Source organism: Schistocerca nitens, chromosome 4, assembly GCF_023898315.1.
Source record: "Schistocerca nitens isolate TAMUIC-IGC-003100 chromosome 4, iqSchNite1.1, whole genome shotgun sequence".
Taxonomy (NCBI): Eukaryota; Metazoa; Arthropoda; class Insecta; order Orthoptera; family Acrididae; genus Schistocerca; species Schistocerca nitens.
In genome coordinates, this window is record NC_064617.1 from 943,506,223 (window position 1) to 943,528,692 (window position 22,470).

Consider the following 22,470-nt stretch of genomic DNA (forward strand, 5'->3'; position numbering starts at 1 on the left):
TGCCGATGCTACTGTTACCGACGATTGTGCCGCTAAAGCGGAGTTATTGAACGCAGTTTTCCGAAATTCATTCACCAGGGAAGACGAATGGAATATTCCAGAATTTGAAACACGAACAGCTGCTAGCATGAGTTTCTTAGAAGTAGATACCTTAGGGGTAGCGAAGCAACTCAAATCGCTTGATACGGGCAAGTCTTCAGGTCCAGATTGTATACCGATTAGGTTCCTTTCAGGTTACGCTGATACAATATCTCCCTACTTAGCAATCATATACAACCGCTCGCTCACCGATAGATCTGTACCTACAGATTTGAAAATTGCGCAGGTCGCACCAGTGTTTAGGAAGTGTAGTAGGAGTAATCCATCGAACTACAGACCTATATCATTGACGTCGGTTTGCAGTAGGGTTTTGGAGCATATACTGTATTCAAACATTATGAATCACCTCGAAGGGAACGATCTGTTGATACGTAATCAACATGGATTCAGAAAACATCGTTCTTGTGCAACGCAACTAGCTCTTTATTGGCACGAAGTAATGGCCGCTATCTACAGGGGATCTCAAGTTGATTCCGCATTTCTAGATTTCTGGAAAGCTTTTGACACCGTTCCTCACAAGCGACTTCTAATCAAGCTGAGGGCCTATGGCGTATCGTCTCATTTGTGCGACTGGATTCGTGATTTCCTGTCAGGAAGGTAGCAGTTCGTAGTAATAGACGGCAAATCATCGAGTAAAACTGAAGTGATATCAGGTGTCCCCCAGGGAAGCGTCCTGGTACCTCTGCTGTTCCTGATCTATATAAATGACCTGAGTGACAATCTGAGCAGTTGTCTTAGGTTGTTCGCAGATGATAATTTACCGTCTAGTAAGGTCATCCTAAGACCAGTATCAGTTGCAAAGCGATTTAGAAAAGATTGCTGTATGGTGTGGCAGTTGACGTTAAATAACGAAAAGTGTGAGGTGATCCACATGAGTTCCAAAAGAAATCCGTTGGAATTCGATTACTCGATAAATAGTACAATTCTCAAGGCTGTCAATTTAACTAAGTTCCTGGGTGTTAAAATTACGAACAACTTCAGTTGGAAAGACCACATAGATAATATTGTGGGGAAGGCGAGCCAGAGGTTGCGTTTCATTGGCAGGACACTTAGAAGATGCATCAAGTCCACTAAAGAGACAGCTTACACTACACTCGTTCGTCCTCTGTTAGAATATTGCTGCGCGGTGTGGGATCCTTACCAGATGGGATTGACGGAGGACACCGAAAGGGTGCAAAAAAGGGCAGCTCGTTTTGTATTATCACGTAATAGGGGAGAGAGTGTGGCAGATATGATACGCGAGTTGGGATGGAAGACATTAAAGCAAAGAAGTTTTTCGTCGCCCGAGCGACCGCTACGGTCGCAGGTTCGAATCCTGCCTCGGGCATGGATGTGTGTTATGTCCTTAGGTTAGTTAGGTTTAATTAGTTCTAAGTTCAAGGAGGCTGATGATCTCCGAAGTTAAGTCGCATAGTGCTCAGAGCCATTTGAACCATTTTTTCGTCGCGGCGAGACCTATTTACGAAATTTCAGTCACCAACTTTCTCTTCCGAATGCGAAAATATTTCCTACATAGGTAGGAATGATCATCAAAATAAATAAGAGAAATCAGAGCTCAAACAGAAAGGTTTAGGTGTTCGTTTTTCCCGCGCACTGTTCGGGAGTGGAATGGTAGAGAGATAGTATGATTGTGGTTCGATGAACCCTCTGCCAAGCACTTAAATGTGAATTGCAGAGTAATCATGTAGATGTAGATGTAGATGTAGATGTAGAGCTCCTGTCAAGAACAATGCAGCTAAAAATGAGATGCAAAAATGATTCCACAGTTCCTCCACGTCCCATATTATTTAGACAGAGCATATTGTCTATCTTTGCGAACTGTTATTAAAATAAGATGATAATATTCTTACACCATCATAATTTTCTTGCAAATGTCTTGCATTGATGACTTGACTTCACGTGATAAGAGATATTACTTAGAAAGTATTAATTATCACCTTCCTCCATAAATTTTACCAGTGTTAGCACAAACTACTAAAATTTTGAAGAACACATCATTCCACGCTTTCACTCAATCAGTGCTAGCTGGCTACCTCTCTCACTTCAGTCTGCTTGCCGCACCCCTCGTTCTTAAGGAAAGGCGTGACGGAAATGAATACAGCTAGACCTGCTGCTAATCCTTTAACTTCGCTGTGGTCTGGGTCAGCTTACCGAGCAATTCTAACATAGAAAAGGCGTCCCACAAGTGGAAACACTCACGGAAAAGGTTTGTCAGTTAGTAGACCTAACTGGGTGCCACTACCGTTATCTGAATACCACTCTCATTGATTCCTCGGAAAGAGAACACTTCCACAAATTTGACTGTTATACATACGTAAGTGTATAACAACGAAATCATATCTTCAATTGCTGTTCACGGTATACTTTTGAAATGATCTCATTACAGCTCTTTTGCCATAATCATATCGCAATAATCATTAATCTCAGATACCGACAACGCACGATGCCAATGGAAATACAACGCTGTTCCGTTACAAGTTATCATACAGAAGGCCTGCCGGCCTTGCGGCCGAGCGGTTCTAGACGCTTCAGTCTTGCTGCTACGGTCGCAGGCTCGAATCCTGCCTTGGGCACGGATGTGTGTGATGTCCTTAGGTTAGGTTTAAGTAGTTCTAAGTCTAGGGGACTGATGACCTCAGATGTTAAGTCCCATAGTGCTAGAGCCATTTGCATATACGTACTATCCACACAGTTTGTATCATTCGACAAACAGGTGGAAATCAATCTTGGGGGAAATTCAGTCGGATGAATTTTTGCCAGAATATGTTTATTGATTTCGCTGTAGCTAAAAGAGAAATGTGCCATTCTAACAGAAGGCCTGTTTCGGATCTGAAACCCATTTCAACTAAAATTATGATATGTTGAAATGTTGTCTGTATACGTAATTGTCTGTTATTATGTGTAATTCAGGAACGCTGGTTCCAGTACATGGTCTTATTTTATTGAACTTTTGTTCCCTATAGTAAGCCAATGTATTTACCCCACTTTTACATCTGCCTCTGCATGGCTACTCTGCAATTCACACATAAGCAATTGGGAAATGTTGCATAGAACCAGTTTCGGGTTATTTCTCTTCCTTTCACTCTCGAATAGCACGTGGCAAAAAGAACACATTACTTCTGTGTGATCTCTGATATCTTTTGTTTTATTATAATGTTCGTTTCTCCCTATTTGGGTGCAAGTCAACAAAATAGTTTCGCATTAAGGAAAGAAAGCTGCTGATTGAAATATTGTGAAAACATCGCGGTGCAAAGGAAAACGACTTCGTTTTAGTGACTGACACACCTATTTGAATAATATACAACACAGAACGAGGTGACTTTCATTAATATTTTTCGAGGTCTTCCGTCAATCCTATCTGTTAACGGTCCAAACCGCACAAAGATACTCCTTAAGAAGTAGGACAAGCGTAGTGAAGCAGCATCTTAAGTGCGTTTGTTTCACCTTCTAAGGGTCCTTCCAATAAAAAATAAGTCTCTGGTTCATCTTCCCCACTTAATTTTAGCTCCAGTTTACGACATTTAATTACTGTCAGTAAATATTCACTTAAGTCTCCCCACTTCTAACAGCTGCAGTAGGAGTTAAAACTTTGTAACTTTTTGCGGCTGTTTAACTGTCAGGCATATTATCATTCAGTTATATAGTACGATAAAATTTGTCGCTGGCCTGTAAGGTAATAAGCTTACTTGTTTTTCCTCTTGTACGCATGAATTTGATGTTTATGTTTCACAAATTCAGTAATGCCATTTTTTCGGCCTTCTGCGATCTATATGCCCGATACCGTTTACATATTCAGATAATATACATCATTACCAAGACTGAGATCTCTACAATTTCTTTACAAACCGAGGTTGCTTCACTGAACAGCGTGCCCTTATTTCATAACAGGAGTGTAATTACAACTGCGCCAAAATTTATATATTTGTCCAGGTGTGCATTTCGTGAACAAGTTATTGATCTCGCATGTTCTTACAGAGTATTTTTAAATTTCAAAATGGAAAAAATTATTCGCTTAGGACCTTCGTTAGATGACTGTTCCTAGAACTGTCTCGTGTGCTGGAAGTTTTAGTCCATGAAAATAAACTTCTTGCAAATTGGATAACGTTCAGTGCGAGACTTTCCATTCTACACTTTCCGTTTTCCTGATGTTATGTGAAGTTCCGCTAGTTCATGTAAACCGTAATGCTCAGTCTTCGGAAACCAGTTACGAACAACTGAGAGTCTTAAACTCGATCGTGGACACCTCAGAGAGCTGTATGTGTAACGTGTCAACAATGCACCGTCTATACTGAAATTTGAGCTCCTGTTTGAAATGAAGCGTAAGCAGTTTGCAGCCGCGAAGCTCTCGCACATAGCTCAGCCAAACCTTGTGCCTCCACAAATATTCGTTTTCAACCGTGCGTAACACATAGCAAAACTAAAGTCTGGGTCAGATACTGTGTCTTTCTTTGATGCAAAGGCTCTCGGACTCACTGTACATGCCATTAGTGGAATGTGTGCGTTTTCTTATAATGGAGGTCCTATGCTGTCTGTGCTCATCATTGTTATTTCTTTAGACCATGGTAGCTGCTGGGCTAGAGCCATCTTTTTGAGTAAATACTCAAAGCCGCCAACCTCCGAACCACCACGATTTGCAGATAGTTTAGGAAACTGGTGACAATGATTGCGAATTCAAAACAACAGAGAAAGTTCCCGTCGGGAAGAAGACAAAGAGCATCCCTTCCAATTGAAGAGAGTGAATTAAGAGAACATGGTAGATGTAAATATTTCAACAGTCAAAGGGCTCCTCATGCCTCCTGTTTTTCACGATGTTTTTATACCTTATTATTCCTCTTTTAATTTTTGTTGCATGTATCTACACTCCTGGAAATTGAAATAAGAACACCGTGAATTCATTGTCCCAGGAAGGGGAAACTTTGACACATTCCTGGGGTCAGATACATCACATGATCACACTGACAGAACCACAGGCACATAGACACAGGCAACAGAGCATGCACAATGTCGGCACTAGTACAGTGTATATGCACCTTTCGCAGCAATGCAGGCTGCTATTCTCCCATGGAGACGATCGTAGAAATGCTGGATGTAGTCCTGTGGAACGGCTTGCCATGCCATTTCCACCTGGCGCCTCAGTTGGACCAGCGTTCGTGCTGGACGTGCAGACCGCGTGAGACGACGCTTCATCCAGTCCCAAACATGCTCAATGGGGGACAGATCCGGAGATCTTGCTGGCCAGGGTAGTTGACTTACACCTTCTAGAGCACGTAGGGTGGCACGGGATACATGCGGACGTGCATTGTCCTGTTGGAACAGCAAGTTCCCTTGCCGGTCTAGGAATGGTAGAACGATGGGTTCGATGACGGTTTGGATGTACCGTGTACTATTCAGTGTCCCCTCGACTATCACCAGTGGTGTACGGCCAGTGTAGGAGATCGCTCCCCACACCATGATGCCGGGTGTTGGCCCTGTGTGCCTCGGTCGTATGCAGTCCTGATTGTGGCGCTCACCTGCACGGCGCCAAACACGCATACGACCATCATTGGCACCAAGGCAGAAGCGACTCTCATCGCTGAAGACGACACGTCTCCATTCGTCCCTCCATTCACGCCTGTCGCGACACCACTGGAGGCGGGCTGCACGATGTCGGGGCGTGAGCGGAAGACGGCCTAACGGTGTGCGGGACCGTAGCCCAGCTTCATGGAGACGATTGCGAATGGTCCTCGCCGATACCCCAGGAGCAACAGTGTCCCTAATTTGCTGGGAAGTGGCGGTGCGATCCCCTACGGCACTGCGTAGGATCCTACGGTCTTGGCGTGCATCCGTGCGTCGCTGCGGTCCGGTCCCAGGTCGACGGGCACGTGCACCTTCCGCCGACCACTAGCGACAACATCGATGTACTGTGGAGACCTCACGCCCCACGTGTTGAGCAATTCGGCGGTACGTCCACCCGGCCTCCCGCATGCCCACTATACGCCCTCGCTCAAAGTCCGTCAACTGCACATACGGTTCACGTCCACGCTGTCGCGGCATGCTACCAGTGTTAAAGACTGCGATGGAGCTCCGTATGCCACGGCAAACTGGCTGACACTGACGGCGGCGGTGCACAAATGCTGCGCAGCTAGCGCCATTCGACGGCCAACACCGCGGGTCCTGGTGTGTCCGCTGTGCCGTGCGTGTGATCATTGCTTGTACAGCCCTCTCGCAGTGTCCGGAGCAAGTATGGTGGGTCTGACACACCGGTGTCAATGTGTTCTTTTTTCCATTTCCAGGAGTGTAATTACAACAGTTGAAAAAAATCTAAACGTTTCACCAGGTGGACTACATTGATATAATTACAAAAAAGTAATGTATAGCAAATAATGTGAACTCTTTCAAATGATTCATTAGAGTTTTCTGCATGCTGTAATCAAGTTTTGATGAAAACCGTAATCAGGTTAAATGAGAAAATAAGTTTGCCTCTATCTTCAGTAATAAATAAAGCACACGTTATAGATAAAAAAAGTAAATACAGATGACCACAGTAGTTACTGGGCTAGAGACATCATTTTGAGTGAATACTCAAAGCCACCAACATCCGAACCACCATGATTTGCAGATAGTTTAGGAAACTAGTGACAAGGATTGCGATTTAATAACAACAGAGAAATTTCCCGTCGGGGAAGATGACGAAGAGCATCCCTTTCAATTGAAGAGAGTGAATTAAGAAACGTGGTAGATGTAAATCAATGTAACTCAATGCCATGTTTAAATCTGATTCTCCCGGAGACGAGACTCGTTGCTCATGCCGCCTTACGCTATCTCATGTTCAATAACAAAGCTGAGTACAGAAAATACGAACTCAAAAAAGTGATGTGTCATATTTGTGTACGTCTGTACTAATAAAAGCAAAGAACTGCAGAAAAAAGGAGACAGGCGGACAATAGGTGATTTACGAAGAAACGACGAACACATTTAGCTACCTATCTCTCCGGTGTGTGGAAGCATTCATAATCCATAAAACCATGAGCGAATGAGGTAGGGAGAGTTATGTGACGAATGTAACAGATTAAATGAGACCCTGAGGTCAGGCGCGTATCACTTACAAGTGCAGATTTCGGTCATACGAGTGTGCCAAAACATAGCTTATCATTTCACGTGCGAAACTGCTGACTGCATAGACCTGATTGTGAATGTGATAAAGAGACGACAGAACATGAGTGATAATAACCCACCGGTCAGTGATTCCCGTCCACGACTATATAAGCCCCCCAGTCAGTGGCTCAGCTGCACAGAACCCCTTCGGTACACTCCGGTAGCAGACATGAGGACCCTGGTGAGTATTTTCCGCAGCCGTGGAATATTTGCGATTCAGCTGCGTATTTGTTTCTTTTTGACTTGGCTGCATCACTGTCACGAAGTTACCAGTCTCATATCAAGTAAAGTCTTATTTCCAATGTGTCTCGTTATTAAAATTAATTTCCTTATGCGCATGTTGGTCCGTAATATCATCAGTGTTAAAAAAACACGAGGATGTTGTAAATATTAGTTTATTCTTAACGCAGAGGTACACTTGTTTTTCAAGACGCCATCGGCTTCACTGTAATATATTCATACCTGGAGCTGCTTCGTTAAATCGTAAATCTTACTGTAAATACTTTTTCCTAACATGTTCATTTATATGATTCATTATTTTTCGTAGTTTCACTACCCAGTAGATACAACTGTTACTTTAATTCACTTACACTTTCCCTCATTTTTATACATTGGTAAGAGACGGTGCAGGATATTCTCAATTTTGCTGTCGCTAAGTAGCCGTTTATTGCCAATCATACATACTACTGCATTCGTAGCTCTGAAGGTAAAGGATCAATTAGAAAATTTTGAGAAAATTATCTTACACTTATAACAAAGTCATTTGTGATATTACATTCCGCAACACGATAGTGTGAACTATCGAAACCCGAGTGGTACAACAAACGAGTGAGTGAAGCAATAAACTGTTTCATTTACATTTTTCAACAGTCGAAGGGCTCATCATTCCGCGTTTTTTTCACAATGTTCTCATTTATTAGTATTCCTCTTTTAAATTTTGCTACATGTATCTAATTACGACATTTGAAAAAATATCTAAGCGTTTCATCAGTCCGACTGCATTGATATAATTACAAAAAGACTGGTGGAAGTAATATATGGCAAATAATGTGAACTATTTCAAATGATTCATTAAAGTTTCCTGCATGCTGTTGTCAAGTTTTGATGAAAATTGTTATCAGGTTAAATGAGAAAATGAGTTTGCGTGTATCTTCAGTAGTAAATAAATCACACGTTATAGGTAAAAAATACAGATGAACGCACTTAATGATGTAGTGAAGTTGGCAGGGGGAAAACATTAGTACAGCTTTAATTAACTGTTACTAGTTTAATAAGAGCAGCATACTTCTTATTTTGCGTACGTGTGTGTGTGTGTGTGTGTGTGTGTGTGTGTGTGTGTGTGTGTGTGTGTGTGTGTGTGTGTGTGTGTCTGTGTGTTTTAATGATATTCTCTTAAAATTGAATCGAGCTTCACGCTGGGTGCCATTTTAACGAAATGCCTGGAATGAATGATTTGAAATTTCGTAGAAATAAAAAAAGGAAATAATAATTTTATTTCTTGCTTAAAAGTTAATTTGCCTTAGTGCGAACTTTGTTGTAGAACCACTCTTCATTACGTGTGGTAATAAAAAAACAAATTTTACTTTCTTAAGAATTACGTACATTTAAAGGGAATTATTACGTGCACTCATATTAATTGGATAGTACTGTCTGGATAAGAACTGAGTCTCTTAAATCATTCGGCCTTGGCATACACTTTCCAGAATGCAGTGGGTTTTTCTTTTTGTGAAATATTTTTACTGACTTTTATCCCGGCACTAGCCATAGAACACAAGAATATTTTAATTAACAGAAAATGTCTTAATTATTGCCAAGCCGACATTTATCACTGATCAAACCTACTACATTACGCATGTGATTTATAGATGACGTGGGCATGCTCATTTACATAAATAATTCACACTTTTAATGAATACTAATATATTTAGCCCAAACAACAAGTCAACTCACATTAATTCGTACGCTTTGATTAAAGGCGGCAAAGTCCCGACAGATACAAAAGAAGTACATCTTAACTCTGCTGGATAACCACGATGCATACACAACCTTTAGTGCCCACAATGCGGGTTAATGAATCAGGCGCGTCTAATGGGCGCGAGCGTAGCTGCACATCGCGTCTGCTAGAGCGATCAAGGATTAACACTTCCTCACTTCTTCCTCACTTCAGCTGCTCTGTCCACAACTGACCCTTCCTCACTCTAGCGGCTCTGTCCACACACTGACTCTTCCACACACTAGCTGCTCTGTCCATACAACGACTCTTCCACACACTAGCGGCTCTGTCCACACAACTAGCTGCTCTGTCCATACAACGACAGAGAGTCTCCACATGCCAAAGATAAACAACGGCACGACTATTACGATTATTAACATTTCTTTGTAAATCGATTTCTAGCAAATATCGCTGATACCGCAAATACTGACACTTTTACATTCACATAATAAATATAGAAATTTCCTATCCTAATACAGAGAAATGTTACAAAAAAATATAATAAAAATAACAAACATATTTCATACCACATTCAGTAATATTAAGATATATATATATATAACTTGCCCAGATCGGCGTATATGTTACAAATAAATTGTGAAAATGCCAGGGAACGTTACATTGCCCCCTGGCAGCATTTGGCAAAGAGGTTTTACACTTTGACACAATGGTGCCAGTAACGTTCTTTACACCTCTGTATGTTTTATGGAATGGCTCTTGTAATTAGCCCCAGGATTATATAAGTACATGGCTCCCCCATTTGGGCGTAGGCAATCAGGAAACCTGGGCAAAACTGTGCCGGAGCCCAGCCATCCCAGTTGGTTTATAGTCCATATTAACAGTTTTTCATTTGAAGTATTTTTGCAGTTTGTCACAAACGGGTTTACACAATTACACGATATCACTATTTTTCTTGTGATACACTACAAGGTCACTTGTCCTAGGATATATCAATTACGGACGTACATAGTACATGTTCAATGTTTATCAAAATGAAGTCATTAATATGTTATTCAGTTTATGTAAACATTTCAAAAGCCAATAATGTATTTGATGAGCGGTGGGGTGCGGCGCTCGGCGCGGCGCGCTGACTTCGTGTAGGTCACCGCCCCATCGTTGACAGCTACGGCGCGTACGGGCGTGGCTGTCTGGTCTGCTACGGGCTGCTGTGGCCGCTGCATAGCTGCTATAGCCGAACGCGTTGGATACCAGCTCGCCCGTGCGACGTCTTCTTGCGGTGCTCCAGGAAACATGCAACAAGTTCACAAACAGTATACTATCCGTATTTCCTGCTGTGGGAAAGGACGCACACAATTAGTGGTAGTTATTACTCAGTAGGCCTTCACTAGTCTGGTTCGCACAAGGTTTCATTGTCACAGTACACTTTTATGGGCACACAATATTTTCCACCGTCATGACTTGTCATTAGTCACACGCTCTTTCCTAGCGTCCCTTTACATACAAAAAGTTAAAATTTGACACTAGGTTTATCCACCGTCCGTTATCGGTTCACTGTTCGTGTTGTGCTAGTTCTTTATCAGTGACTGTCACTGTCTGTTTCTGCCGCACAATACTACACTTTTGTTAAAGTTTATTTATTTCTATTTACAATGTCCGCTGCTGAATTTGTTTGCAACAGCACATTCGTAACCTTTTACCAGAGTAAGATTTACGTACATACAATCAACGTCCTACGTAACCACAGTGAAGTCTCTGTAGGCGAAAATTTACTTGGACCGTATCTGGCTAGCTCTTTCTTATTGATTGAATCTGCACATGCTTCAATTGAAGCTTCTTTGTGAGTTTCTTTACGCTACATAAATTTACAACAAGGTTGCCTCCCGTGGTGCTCTCGGGTCACTACTGGGTGCATTATTTTGTGATAACACTAGTGAGATAATAAAGTTCTCAGGGCCTTATATTACTAATATTGTTCCGGGTTCAGATCTGTCAATCTGACAGCTACACATAGATACACATAATATAAAGGATTGTGCCAAGAAATATCTCAAATTAAACACAAATTAAAAGAGTACATAACACAAATATCCACACACATGAAAAAAGTCAATCATATTCTTATAACTATACACTCCTACACTAGTACACCTTATTAATGTTCATTGTTTACAAAGGAACGGTGTCCGCATAGGACTATTAGTCTTTTACTGTAGGAATGCTTTTACATCCTTACGCGGATACAGTCCCCGTACTCTCCCTGAGTGGGGATCTGCTAAGAGATAGCTACACTCATGTGGCACACTTACTACTCTAAAAGGTCCATTATACACCAATTGCCACTTGCTATTCTGTTTCAAAGATGCCGAGGACTTAGGATGATTGCGTAAGAGCACCAAGTCCCCAACATTAAATGTTTGGTTATTCGTTACATGTCGATTATATTTTTCCGTCCTTTTCTGGGCGCACCTGGTAAGGTTGCATCCCGCTTTTCTTATCTTCTCTTCCTTAGGCTCAGGAATGACTGGGACCTTAGGCAAGGGTGCCAGCCACTCGTTCAGAGCTCGATTATTATTCATTAATATCTCATTTGGTGGATACCCCGTAGAAGCATGCGGGGTTGCGTTGTGAATTTCGACAAACTTATGTATCATATCTGGCCACCTTGTGTGCTTATATGCAATGTATAACCTGCAAAATTTATTTAACTCTCCAAATACTCTCTCTACTAAACTTGCTTGTGGGTGAAAGCGGGAAATTAGTATACGCTTTATATCTTGTTCATATAAATAGTTTTTCCAGGTATGGCCTGTAAAATATGAAGCATTATCCGATATTATCGCTTCAGGCTTACCTACTTGTATAAAATATTCTTTGCCTAACCATTTCACTATTCCACGAGCAGTGGCTGATTTAAGGCAGTATATTTTTAAATATTTTGAAAAGAGGTCATACACCGCTAAAATGTACTTCAATCCACCCCTGGCTCGTGGGTAGGGTCCTGCTATGTCTGTAGATACTAATTGAAGTGGTCGATGAGGCACAATAGGATGCAGTTCAAACCTTGTGGACTTATTTTGAAACTTAGCCTTTTGGCACAGAGGACAAGTCCTGATAATGGTGCGAGTCTGCTGGCTTATCCCTTTAAAATAACAGAATTTGGATAAAATCCTTATTGTTTTGCCTATCCCAGCGTGACCCCATGCTAAATGCGTGTGCCACACTACAGCTGGGATAGCCTGTTGTGGTATACACACGACTCCGTGGTCATTTGACACACTTGTTTTATAATACAGAATATTATCTACTATTTTGAAATTCTGAACACTTTTAAGATTGGTTCCTTCTTTAATTTTGCTAATTATATCTCCCCAGATCGGATCAGTTTCCTGCAATATAGACATATTCTTACACATGTGTAAAAAGTCCCTCCTATGTACTTTATCTTGTACCAAGAGTATTCGATATTCCTCCGATTGTTCTAAAATATTTGACATTGAAGATTGCCCTAGTGGAAGCCTCGACAAGGCGTCTGCCGCAACATTATCTTGTCCCTTTAGGTACATGATTTTAATTTTATATTCCTGTAATGCTAACCTCCATCTTAGCAAGCGGGTATGGTATAATTTGCAAGTCATTAAATAGCTCAGAGCCTGGTGGTCACTGAATACTTTGACTTCCTTACCATAGATATAGTAGTTAAATTTCTTTACCGCCCAGACCACTGCAAGAGCCTCTAATTCGGTAGCAGAATATGCTCTCTCGCAGCTGCTTAGTGTGCGGCTGGCAAACTCGATTATTTTTACTGTTGTGGGGTCGTTGCTCCTTTCCCACTGAAATAAACAAGCACCCAGACCGTATGAACACGAATCTGTCGCTATACAAAAATCTTTTGTCATGTCTGGGTGTCGCAATATGTTTGCATTCACCAGGGCGTTTTTGATAGCGTCAAATGCGCGTTGACATTCGTCTGTCCACACCCAGTGCGCATTTTTACGCAACAGGCTCAATAACGACTCGTTATTCATTAATTGGTTCGGGACAAATCGTCTAAAAAAGGATGCTAGACCTATAAATGCCTTGAGCTGTTTCTTAGTTCTAGGACTAGGAAACCCACGAATTGCATCAAGTTTTTTGTTGTCAGGTTTGATGCCTTGTGGTGTTATTATGTGACCTAGGAATTGAATCTGATTACGTCCAAACTTGGATTTATCAAGATTCGCTGTTACCCCTGCTTGCTTAAACCTTTCTAAGACTTTACTCAGTAGTTCTACGTGCTCCTCCCAGGTGGCAGTGGCAATCACTAGATCGTCTACATATACTGTCACCCTTTGCAGCAACTCCGGACCCAAAACCGCGTCAAGGGCTGTTATGAAAACTCCTGCACTTACATTTAGGCCGAAAGGTAGTACCCTAAATTGGTAGCTTCTTCCCCCAAATATAAATGCAGTATATTGTCTCGACTCGGGTGTAAGTAGAATTTGCCAGAAAGAACTTCTCATATCAATAGATGTCAAATATTGCACTCCATGGAATTTTCGAAGTTGCTCATCAAGGTTTTCCGGATGAGTCCTGACAGGTACAATGATTTCATTTATGTCTCTTGCATCCAGTACTAACCGTACCTGTCCGTCAGCTTTTGCTACCGCCACCAATGGACTACTATAAGGGGACAAAGACGGTTCTATTATTCCCCACTCGATCAGTTTTCTTATTTCCTTAGCTACTATTTCCTTCTTGGACCAAGGAATGGAGTATGAGGCTCGACAGTAAGTTTTGTGAGGCTTTACCTCGATCTTGTATTGATATCCCTTAACAACTCCTGGTCGTTCAGAAAATACATCTGCATAATTAGATAATAACTGTACTATTTCCTTCTGTTGAATTGAATTTAAATTTTCGGACTGTGATACTTTGTTCACTAATATATCCATATTCGCCTTTGATTGATCACCTTGTACGTCAGGATAATAGAGATTCTGCCCTGGACAATAATTGTCTAATTGTAGTATCGATTGATTCCTACATTTTATATTTATGGCGTTACAATTAGGTACAGGTACCTCTTCAGATCTAAGCATGGAAAATTCTATTCTCCTACCAGCATTCATCAAACTTAATTTTCCCCGAGAAAGGTCTATTATTGCGTCCCTCTCTCTCAAAAAATCTACCCCCAAAATGCAGGCTACCTTTAAACCCTTTACTACCAGGAATGAGCTCGTTATGGCTTCTTCCCCTATATACATCTCTACCCGCACTTGGAGCTTAATTATTTGTCGCTGTGCACTTATGGCTCCAGTGACTCTACAATTATTCACGGGAAAAGTCAGCATACGCCTTTCCTTCCCCAGTACCTTGAATAAGTCCATACTCATAACACTAACAGTAGCACCTGTATCTATGACCACTTGCACATCAATATTGTTAATTTTAACTTCTATTATCACTTGTACATTGTCCTTGTGTTCCTTTATGCACGTGGATGGTTCGGTTATTAATTCATCTCCCATCTGTACCCCGTCATTATACCTAAGGATACAGATTGTTTTCGGTGTTTTGTTTTGTGTCGGGCTGCTCTCACTCCAAACCGTAGCCGACGATGGAGAGCGTATCTCGGCCGCATCTAGTTTGTTGAATTATTGCTAGTGGATGGGCGTGGCTGCTCTGTGTCATTGACCTCCACTATGTGCACGTTGTGTTGCGTCGGCCGCCACGGCTGCGCAATTGGCGCATTTTGTGGTGGCGGTCGGTTATTGTCATATCTATCACTGTTTTGCCGGTCCGGACTGGGCCTCTGGTTCTGTGGCCAAGTTCGGTTTGCATCATTATAAGTATTAGTGTTGTACGGCCCCCTGGCATTTTTCCATCTATGACTGCTTGGTGGGCCTGTTTCATACCGGTCATCGAACCTCCTTTTCCTATCATTATTCCCCGGTGGTCTATTTCCGTTCCGGTCTCTATCTCTATTTCCGTTTTGTGTATACCCTTGTCTCCTATTATTACCTCCGCCGTTTCTATTACTGGTTAGAGGCGTGTTATTTCTACCATTTCTATAACTATTTCCGTTACTTCTAATCTGTTCAGAGGCCGCCTTAATGTCCTCCTGAATCAGGTCAATTGCGTCCAGAATAGACAAGAAATGTTCCATATCATTTTCGGGCACGTGTATAAGCTTTTCCTTTACATCTATCGGCAAGTGTGATTTCAAAAGTCTGATCAAATCCCGAGATGAAATCTGTTCGTCCCAGTAACGGGTCTTATTAATGTACTTCTCAAAATATTTTCGCAAATTGCCTAATCGTGGAGAATACGGCTCTGGATTATATACTTCCTTCCGTAATCTCTCCTGAATACATGTTGACCAATATTTGGCCAAGAATGCCTTTTCGAATTGCTCATATGTATCGCAACTGTCAGCTGCTTCGGTTGCCCATAACGCAGCATCTCCCTGTATGTAAGACATAACAAACTGTATTTTCTGGGTATGACTCCAAACGCTAGGCAAAATGTTTCTAAATCCCTTGATAAACACTACAGGGTGAACAGATTTCTTCTCCGTTGTAAAGATCTGAAACTGTCGGTTCCTAATCAGACTTTCTTCAATCACTACTTTGGAATGACATTTATTTGTTCCGCTTACATCGGTTGCCTGTCCTGTCTTGCAGTCACAATTGTGTACTGCTGTATTTATATGCCTATCATTGTTGGACTTGGCTGGCGTGACATACGCCAGCGCATCGTCTTGCCGCAAACTTAGCTCCATTTCGGCAAGACGGCGGTCCACACTCCGCTGCCACAGCGGAATGTCCTTTTGCACTATCTTTTTAAGATCTTGCACATCCGCAGTAGAATCCATCTCTCTGGCCTCAATTGCGGCGTGCACTTTCTCATCTAATTCCTTTATGAAGTTACGTTCTACTTTGTGCACATGTTCGATCACTTTGTTCTCAATTACGTGGGTTGTGTTAAGTTCTAGTTGTTCGACCCTATTAGTCAGGACACTGACTTCCTCTACGATATTGGCATTAGCCATTTGAATACTATTTAGTCCTTCGCTTAATGCTTGCACCGTTTTGGGCATGGTTTCATATTTTTGTTTCAAGTTAACAATGTCACTTTGCATAACTTCTAAAGCTTGCATCAACTGCAAGTCCCTTTCATGCATGCGTCGGTCACGCTCTGCTTGTTTGGCATCACGTTCTTTATCACGCTCTGCTTGTTTACATGCAAATTCAGCTACCAATCTCTGGTCACGCTTTGCTTGTTCGGCATCACGTTCTTTATCACGCTCTGCTTGCAATTGTACAAATTCAGCTTGGAAAGTGATCATGCGCTCAAACATATCTTTTAATGATTGCACTTCTGACATCACACCACTCTCTGGTCCGTGCCCAGTGCTTGCGGATGGCTCACTATTTACGCTATCAACTGAATCACTGGGTGGCAGTGGCAACATTTCTTGCCCTTCTGCCCCCAGATTCTCACATTGTACTTCCTGAGCTACGTCACTAACATTACTTTGTGTCCCATTTTCTAACTCGGTATCACTATTAACTAACTGTTGCTCATTATCCATGTTGATATCTTTCTGACTACGCAATCTAACCATAGTAAACAAAAGAAATAAAATCTGAACTAAGTATCCTAACACTCAGGTTTCACTCACATAAGCACACAAGAAATGGACATTACCCAATACATACGTACTATATACTACAATGACTAACTACTTAAATGTCCTGTTATTTTAAAACAAAGTACTAACAACAAGCACACCACTAATGATCCGAGGACACTGCACGGAGGCTACTTTACTACCTACAGGACAACTACACTGTAACTTTACCTTTTGGTGATCTATCTTGGGTGCTGCTGCCCCCTGATATTATGGAAGGTTATTAATTTTTCAAAATAATGAGCTCTCTGCTTCAGCTCCGGATACATAGTGTCCTCATGCAAAAAATCATACACAGGTATTACCACACAATATTGGTTAAGCAATACATACAGTACATGACAAAATTATTAAATGTCCTGCAACAAAGTTCGACTATATTAATTCCCTAGGTATCTCAAGGGTATTTCGTGGCCACTGCATATTCGGGCCCCACGCTGGGCGCCATTTTAATGATATTCTCTTAAAATTGAATCGAGCCCCACGTTGGGCGCCATTTTAATGATATTCTCTTAAAATTGAATCGAGCTTCACGCTGGGTGCCATTTTAACGAAATTCCTGGAATGAATGATTTGAAATTTCGTAGAAATAAAAAAGGGAAATAATAATTTTATTTCTTGCTTAAAAGTTAATTTGCCTTAGTGCGAACTTTGTTGTAGAACCACTCTCTTCATTACGTGTGGTAATAAAAAAACAAATTTTACTTTCTTAAGAATTACGTACATTTAAAGGGAATTATTACGTGCACTCATATTAATTGGATAGTACTGTCTGGATAAGAACTGAGTCTCTTAAATCATTCGGCCTTGGCATACACTTTCCAGAATGCAGTGGGTTTTTCTTTTTGTGAAATATTTTTACTGACTTTTATCCCGGCACTAGCCATAGAACACAAGAATATTTTAATTAACAGAAAATGTCTTAATTATTGCCAAGCCGACATTTATCACTGATCAAACCTACTACATTACGCATGTGATTTATAGATGACGTGGGCATGCTCATTTACATAAATAATTCACACTTTTAATGAATACTAATATATTTAGCCCAAACAACAAGTCAACTCACATTAATTCGTACGCTTTGATTAAAGGCGGCAAAGTCCCGACAGATACAAAAGAAGTACATCTTAACTCTGCTGGATAACCACGATGCATACACAACCTTTAGTGCCCACAATGCGGGTTAATGAATCAGGCGCGTCTAATGGGCGCGAGCGTAGCTGCACATCGCGTCTGCTAGAGCGATCAAGGATTAACACTTCCTCACTTCTTCCTCACTTCAGCTGCTCTGTCCACAACTGACCCTTCCTCACTCTAGCGGCTCTGTCCACACACTGACTCTTCCACACACTAGCTGCTCTGTCCATACAACGACTCTTCCACACACTAGCGGCTCTGTCCACACAACTAGCTGCTCTGTCCATACAACGACAGAGAGTCTCCACATGCCAAAGATAAACAACGGCACGACTATTACGATTATTAACATTTCTTTGTAAATCGATTTCTAGCAAATATCGCTGATACCGCAAATACTGACACTTTTACATTCACATAATAAATATAGAAATTTCCTATCCTAATACAGAGAAATGTTACAAAAAAATATAATAAAAATAACAAACATATTTCATACCACATTCAGTAATATTAAGATATAACTTGCCCAGATCGGCGTATATGTTACAAATAAATTGTGAAAATGCCAGGGAACGTTACAGTGTGTGTGTGTGGTTGGGTGAATGGGTTCGTTTGTACGCGTCTGTGTGTCTGGATTTCTTGTGTCCATGGGGTGAACAGTACCGGCAAGCGGTTCCTAGAACGCAGTGGATTACTAGCTGTCTGCTAGATGGCAGCAGTATTGAGTGATGGTAGTGTATTTAAAGATTTTGAAGGTGAGCGAGACTTATGAAACAAATTGCATTTTTATTTTTTTTTTTTTTATTTTTCTTTCACAGACGATCCTGCTGGCAGTGTTCGCTATTGCTGTAGCCAGACCTCAAATCCTTGATGATGTACCCAGTACGACGCCGCAAGTGCCAAACGTGAAGACATCCGGAAGTGCAGACCTTGAGGACAGATCCCTCATCGACGTCCCGTCCAGCAACTTACCTTTCTTTCCGAACTCTTATTACCCGTTTAACATCGGCAAGAATTCCCAGTCTGCTATTTACGCTGCACCTAGCAGTCTTCCAATCAGCAGCGCGGGCATAAGTTTCCCATTTGGTACACCTGTACTCTGTTTCCTTTCCGATACCGGCGTCCCCACCACGTATCCTCCTCTGAGCTCTGTTGTAACGAGTCCCCAATATGGTTTCCCAATGATAAACCCGGTTACTGGTTTGCAGACAGTTTTTGTCTCACCTGACAACGGCGGTTCCTTCGGCAACGTGATGAATGCTGCCCAAGAGGCAGTTATGGTTAATCGTTCTTCCATCTATGTCTTCGCTCCCGAATATCTGTCACTCAACGATGTTCGTGAGGTAAGACAATTAAGTTCAGTATTAACTGATTCCCATGTGGAATGCTGTCTCAGTAATATCTCCGTTACAGGAACTAAGACTTTTTCTGATCTATTAGCCAGAGATATCAATGTATCACGTATTGTTAATTATTGCAAAGAATTTAATTTCTCTGTCTCGCAGTTTTTATACAGAATACTTGATGTTGTGTACTTCAGAAATTAAATTTAGACCATGACCTTGCTACAAAGCTCATCTACGATGTGCTTACTACTTTGGCTGATAAGCCACGGTGCACCATTTACTAACGGAAACTCTTTTCATCTGCTTAGGCTCCTGCATCCAACACAGCGAGTAACACAGCCAAAGTGGGCGTCGACGCCTCTACCGCCGCTGCCACAGAAGCCGCCGCAGACGCCGTCGAGTCCGTAAGCCGAGAATCGAACGCCGAGGCCAGACCTGTGTCTCTGCCACTTGGCCAGCCTGCAGACAGCCTCGCGTCTCGCATCGCACTACGAAATGCTGCTGCTCCTTTCAGCCTGTATCCCAACATCATGTATTTCGGTGGTGTCCCCGTGGGTGCTAGAATCCAACAAGATGCAGCAGCAAACAGCCCTTCACCAAACGTGATCTATTTTGGTGGTGTTCCTGTTCGTGTTCTGGGAGCTCCTTGATGCTCGATTATAATGTCAGTCCTTTATTGGTTTATCCGAAGCTGTTATAACTGAAAATAGACACTCATTTTTTGTCTATATCTCTTGTTCAAACAGTTCCAAATAAAACTATTATTTTACATCTCAACGAAATATATATTATTTACACTTGTATGTGTTTTTCTACTCCTAAATATTTTAGCCTTTTGGTTCATATTCTGGAAAACAAGAACGTTAAAATATATAATTACAATGGTCGTAATGAATAAACAAAAAGAGAGATGTATCAAGAAGTCTTAAAAGAAGTAGTATCAACAATACTACACTACTGGCCATTAAAAATGCTACACCAAGAAGAAATGCAGTTGATAAACGTGTTTTCGTTAGACAAATATATTATACTAGAACTGACATGTGATTACATTTTCACGCAATTTGGGTGCATAGATCCTGAGAAATCAGTACCCAGAACAACCACCTCTGGCCGTAATAACGGCCTTCATACGCCTTGGCATTGAGTCAAACAGAGCTTGGATGTCGTGTACAGGTAAAGCTGACCATGCAGCTTCAACACGATACCAAAAATCATCAAGAGTACTGACTGGCGTATCGTGACGAGCCAGTTGCTCGGCCACCATTGACCAGATGTTTTCAAATGGTGAGAGATCTGGAGAATGTGCCGGCCAGGGCAGCAGTCGAACATTTACTGTATCCAGAAAGGCCCGTACAGGACCTGCAACATGCGATCGTGCATTATCCTGCTGAAATGCAGGTTTCGCAGGGATCGAATGAAGGGTAGAGCCACGGGTCGCAACACATCTTAAATGTAATGTCCACTGTTCAAAGTGCCGTCAATGCCACACCATACCATCACGCCAGGTGATACGCCAGTATGGCGATGACGAATACACGCATCCAATATGCGTTCACTGCGATGTTGCGAAACACGGATACGACGATCATTTTGCTGAAACAGAAGTAGTAGGGCAACCTTCGTGTCACCCCATTCTCCATTGTTGCCAAATTTATTCAAGATGGCAGCGATGACGTCATTCAAGATGGCAGCATGTAGACATGGCAACAGTGCATGACGTTCATCCAAAATGGCGGATTTTGGCGGGAAAATAGGCCAATTAGGCTACATCCACTAACATAACCCTCGAAAAAAATGGCGGGAAGTTTGAATTTTGGCGGCAAAATAGACCAATTGGGCTACATCCACTAACCTAAGCCTCCAGAAAAAATAGGCGCCAAACTCAAATTCCAACAGGATAATGGATGCAAAACCTTAATTTTCTTTATTATTATTATGCATTATTATTCATTATCATATTAACATTCATTATCATTCATTAACATTCATTATGATTTATAATCATTTATTATCATTTACTATCATTTATTATTACTGGCCTACCTCCACGAGAAAATTCACGCCAAATTCAAATTCCAGCACGATAATGGCTGCAAAACCGTACTTGTCTTTATTATTATTGATTATTATTCATTATCATTCATCATTTATTATTATTATTATTTATTATTATCGGCCTACCTCCACTAGAAAATTGCACCAAATTAAATTGCAACACGATAATGTCTGGAAAACTGTACTTCTGTTTATTATTTATTCAAGATGTCCGATTTTCTCGGCGAGAAAGCCATTTGCCTTACATACATAACAAATATCTAGCACAAGTTCAAATCCCCACACCATAATTGATCACACGTACGAACTTTCGCCATCACTTACCTTTTTTCACTGGTAACCTATCAGAATCGCGTCAAATAATAAATTGCATTGATACTAACCTAACTCACGTCCTTTGATTTTGTAGGGGAAAGGGACTGAAGTCTTTATTTCAAGCAGTACGGTCATCACTTGTTCTCCAACACAATCAGTACACATCTTTGATATCGCAGTGCAGTCGCCATGACGCCCGCACGCCAACTGAATTAGTTCAAATCGTCGCCACCCCACGGCGCCTGCCGACGCCTGTCACGTGGAGCGGCCGCTCGCGCTGGACTGGCGGCGTGCTCCAGCTGCAGCAGGTGCGCTGGGGGCGACGAGCGCTAGCTGGGGGCCCAGCAATCGCTCCCACGTCTTAAACATGTTTTTGCTGGACACGCTGGAACTTTCCGAGTTTGACGTCACAGCGGTCCCTTGCCTATTCATCGCCTCCACACGTTTCCCGCCAAAATTGTTTGCCTTGCAGCTGAATCACACAACGGTCGGACGTTCCCTGCCACACTTTTGGCGCCAAAACTGTTTTCCTGGGCACGTTCAAACCTGTCGATGCCGACAGTTCACCATCCACCACGTGTCTTCGTGCGAGCGAGAACGCCGTGTTACACTTTTGGCGCCAAAGTTTGCTCGACAATGGAATCCGCCATGACTGCATAACAGCACATTTGGTCGGCACTAGAACGCTCACTAATTGACTCTCTCTCCCGCGCGCGTTATAACTGGACACTCGCCGTGCCGCCGCT

General features: G+C 41.9%; 1 protein-coding gene across 1 annotated transcript; it reads left to right on the forward strand.

The window, feature by feature from the left end:
• The first annotated feature begins 7,344 nt into the window (after nucleotides 1-7,344).
• On the forward strand, nucleotides 7,345-20,001 carry LOC126252701 (uncharacterized). The gene is made up of 3 exons (XM_049953604.1): nucleotides 7,345-7,414; nucleotides 18,824-19,348; nucleotides 19,660-20,001. The coding sequence occupies exons 1-3, from the start codon at nucleotides 7,403-7,405 to the stop codon at nucleotides 19,999-20,001; spliced, it is 879 nt and encodes a 292-aa protein (XP_049809561.1). The 5' UTR covers nucleotides 7,345-7,402.
• Nucleotides 20,002-22,470: the final 2,469 nt, after the last annotated feature.

Bases quoted from the DNA above. Each gene is read 5' to 3' on its own strand.
- LOC126252701 (XM_049953604.1), top strand. The intron at 19,349-19,659 runs GTAAGACAATTA...TCATCTGCTTAG, and splicing joins CACTCAACGATGTTCGTGAG to GCTCCTGCATCCAACACAGC.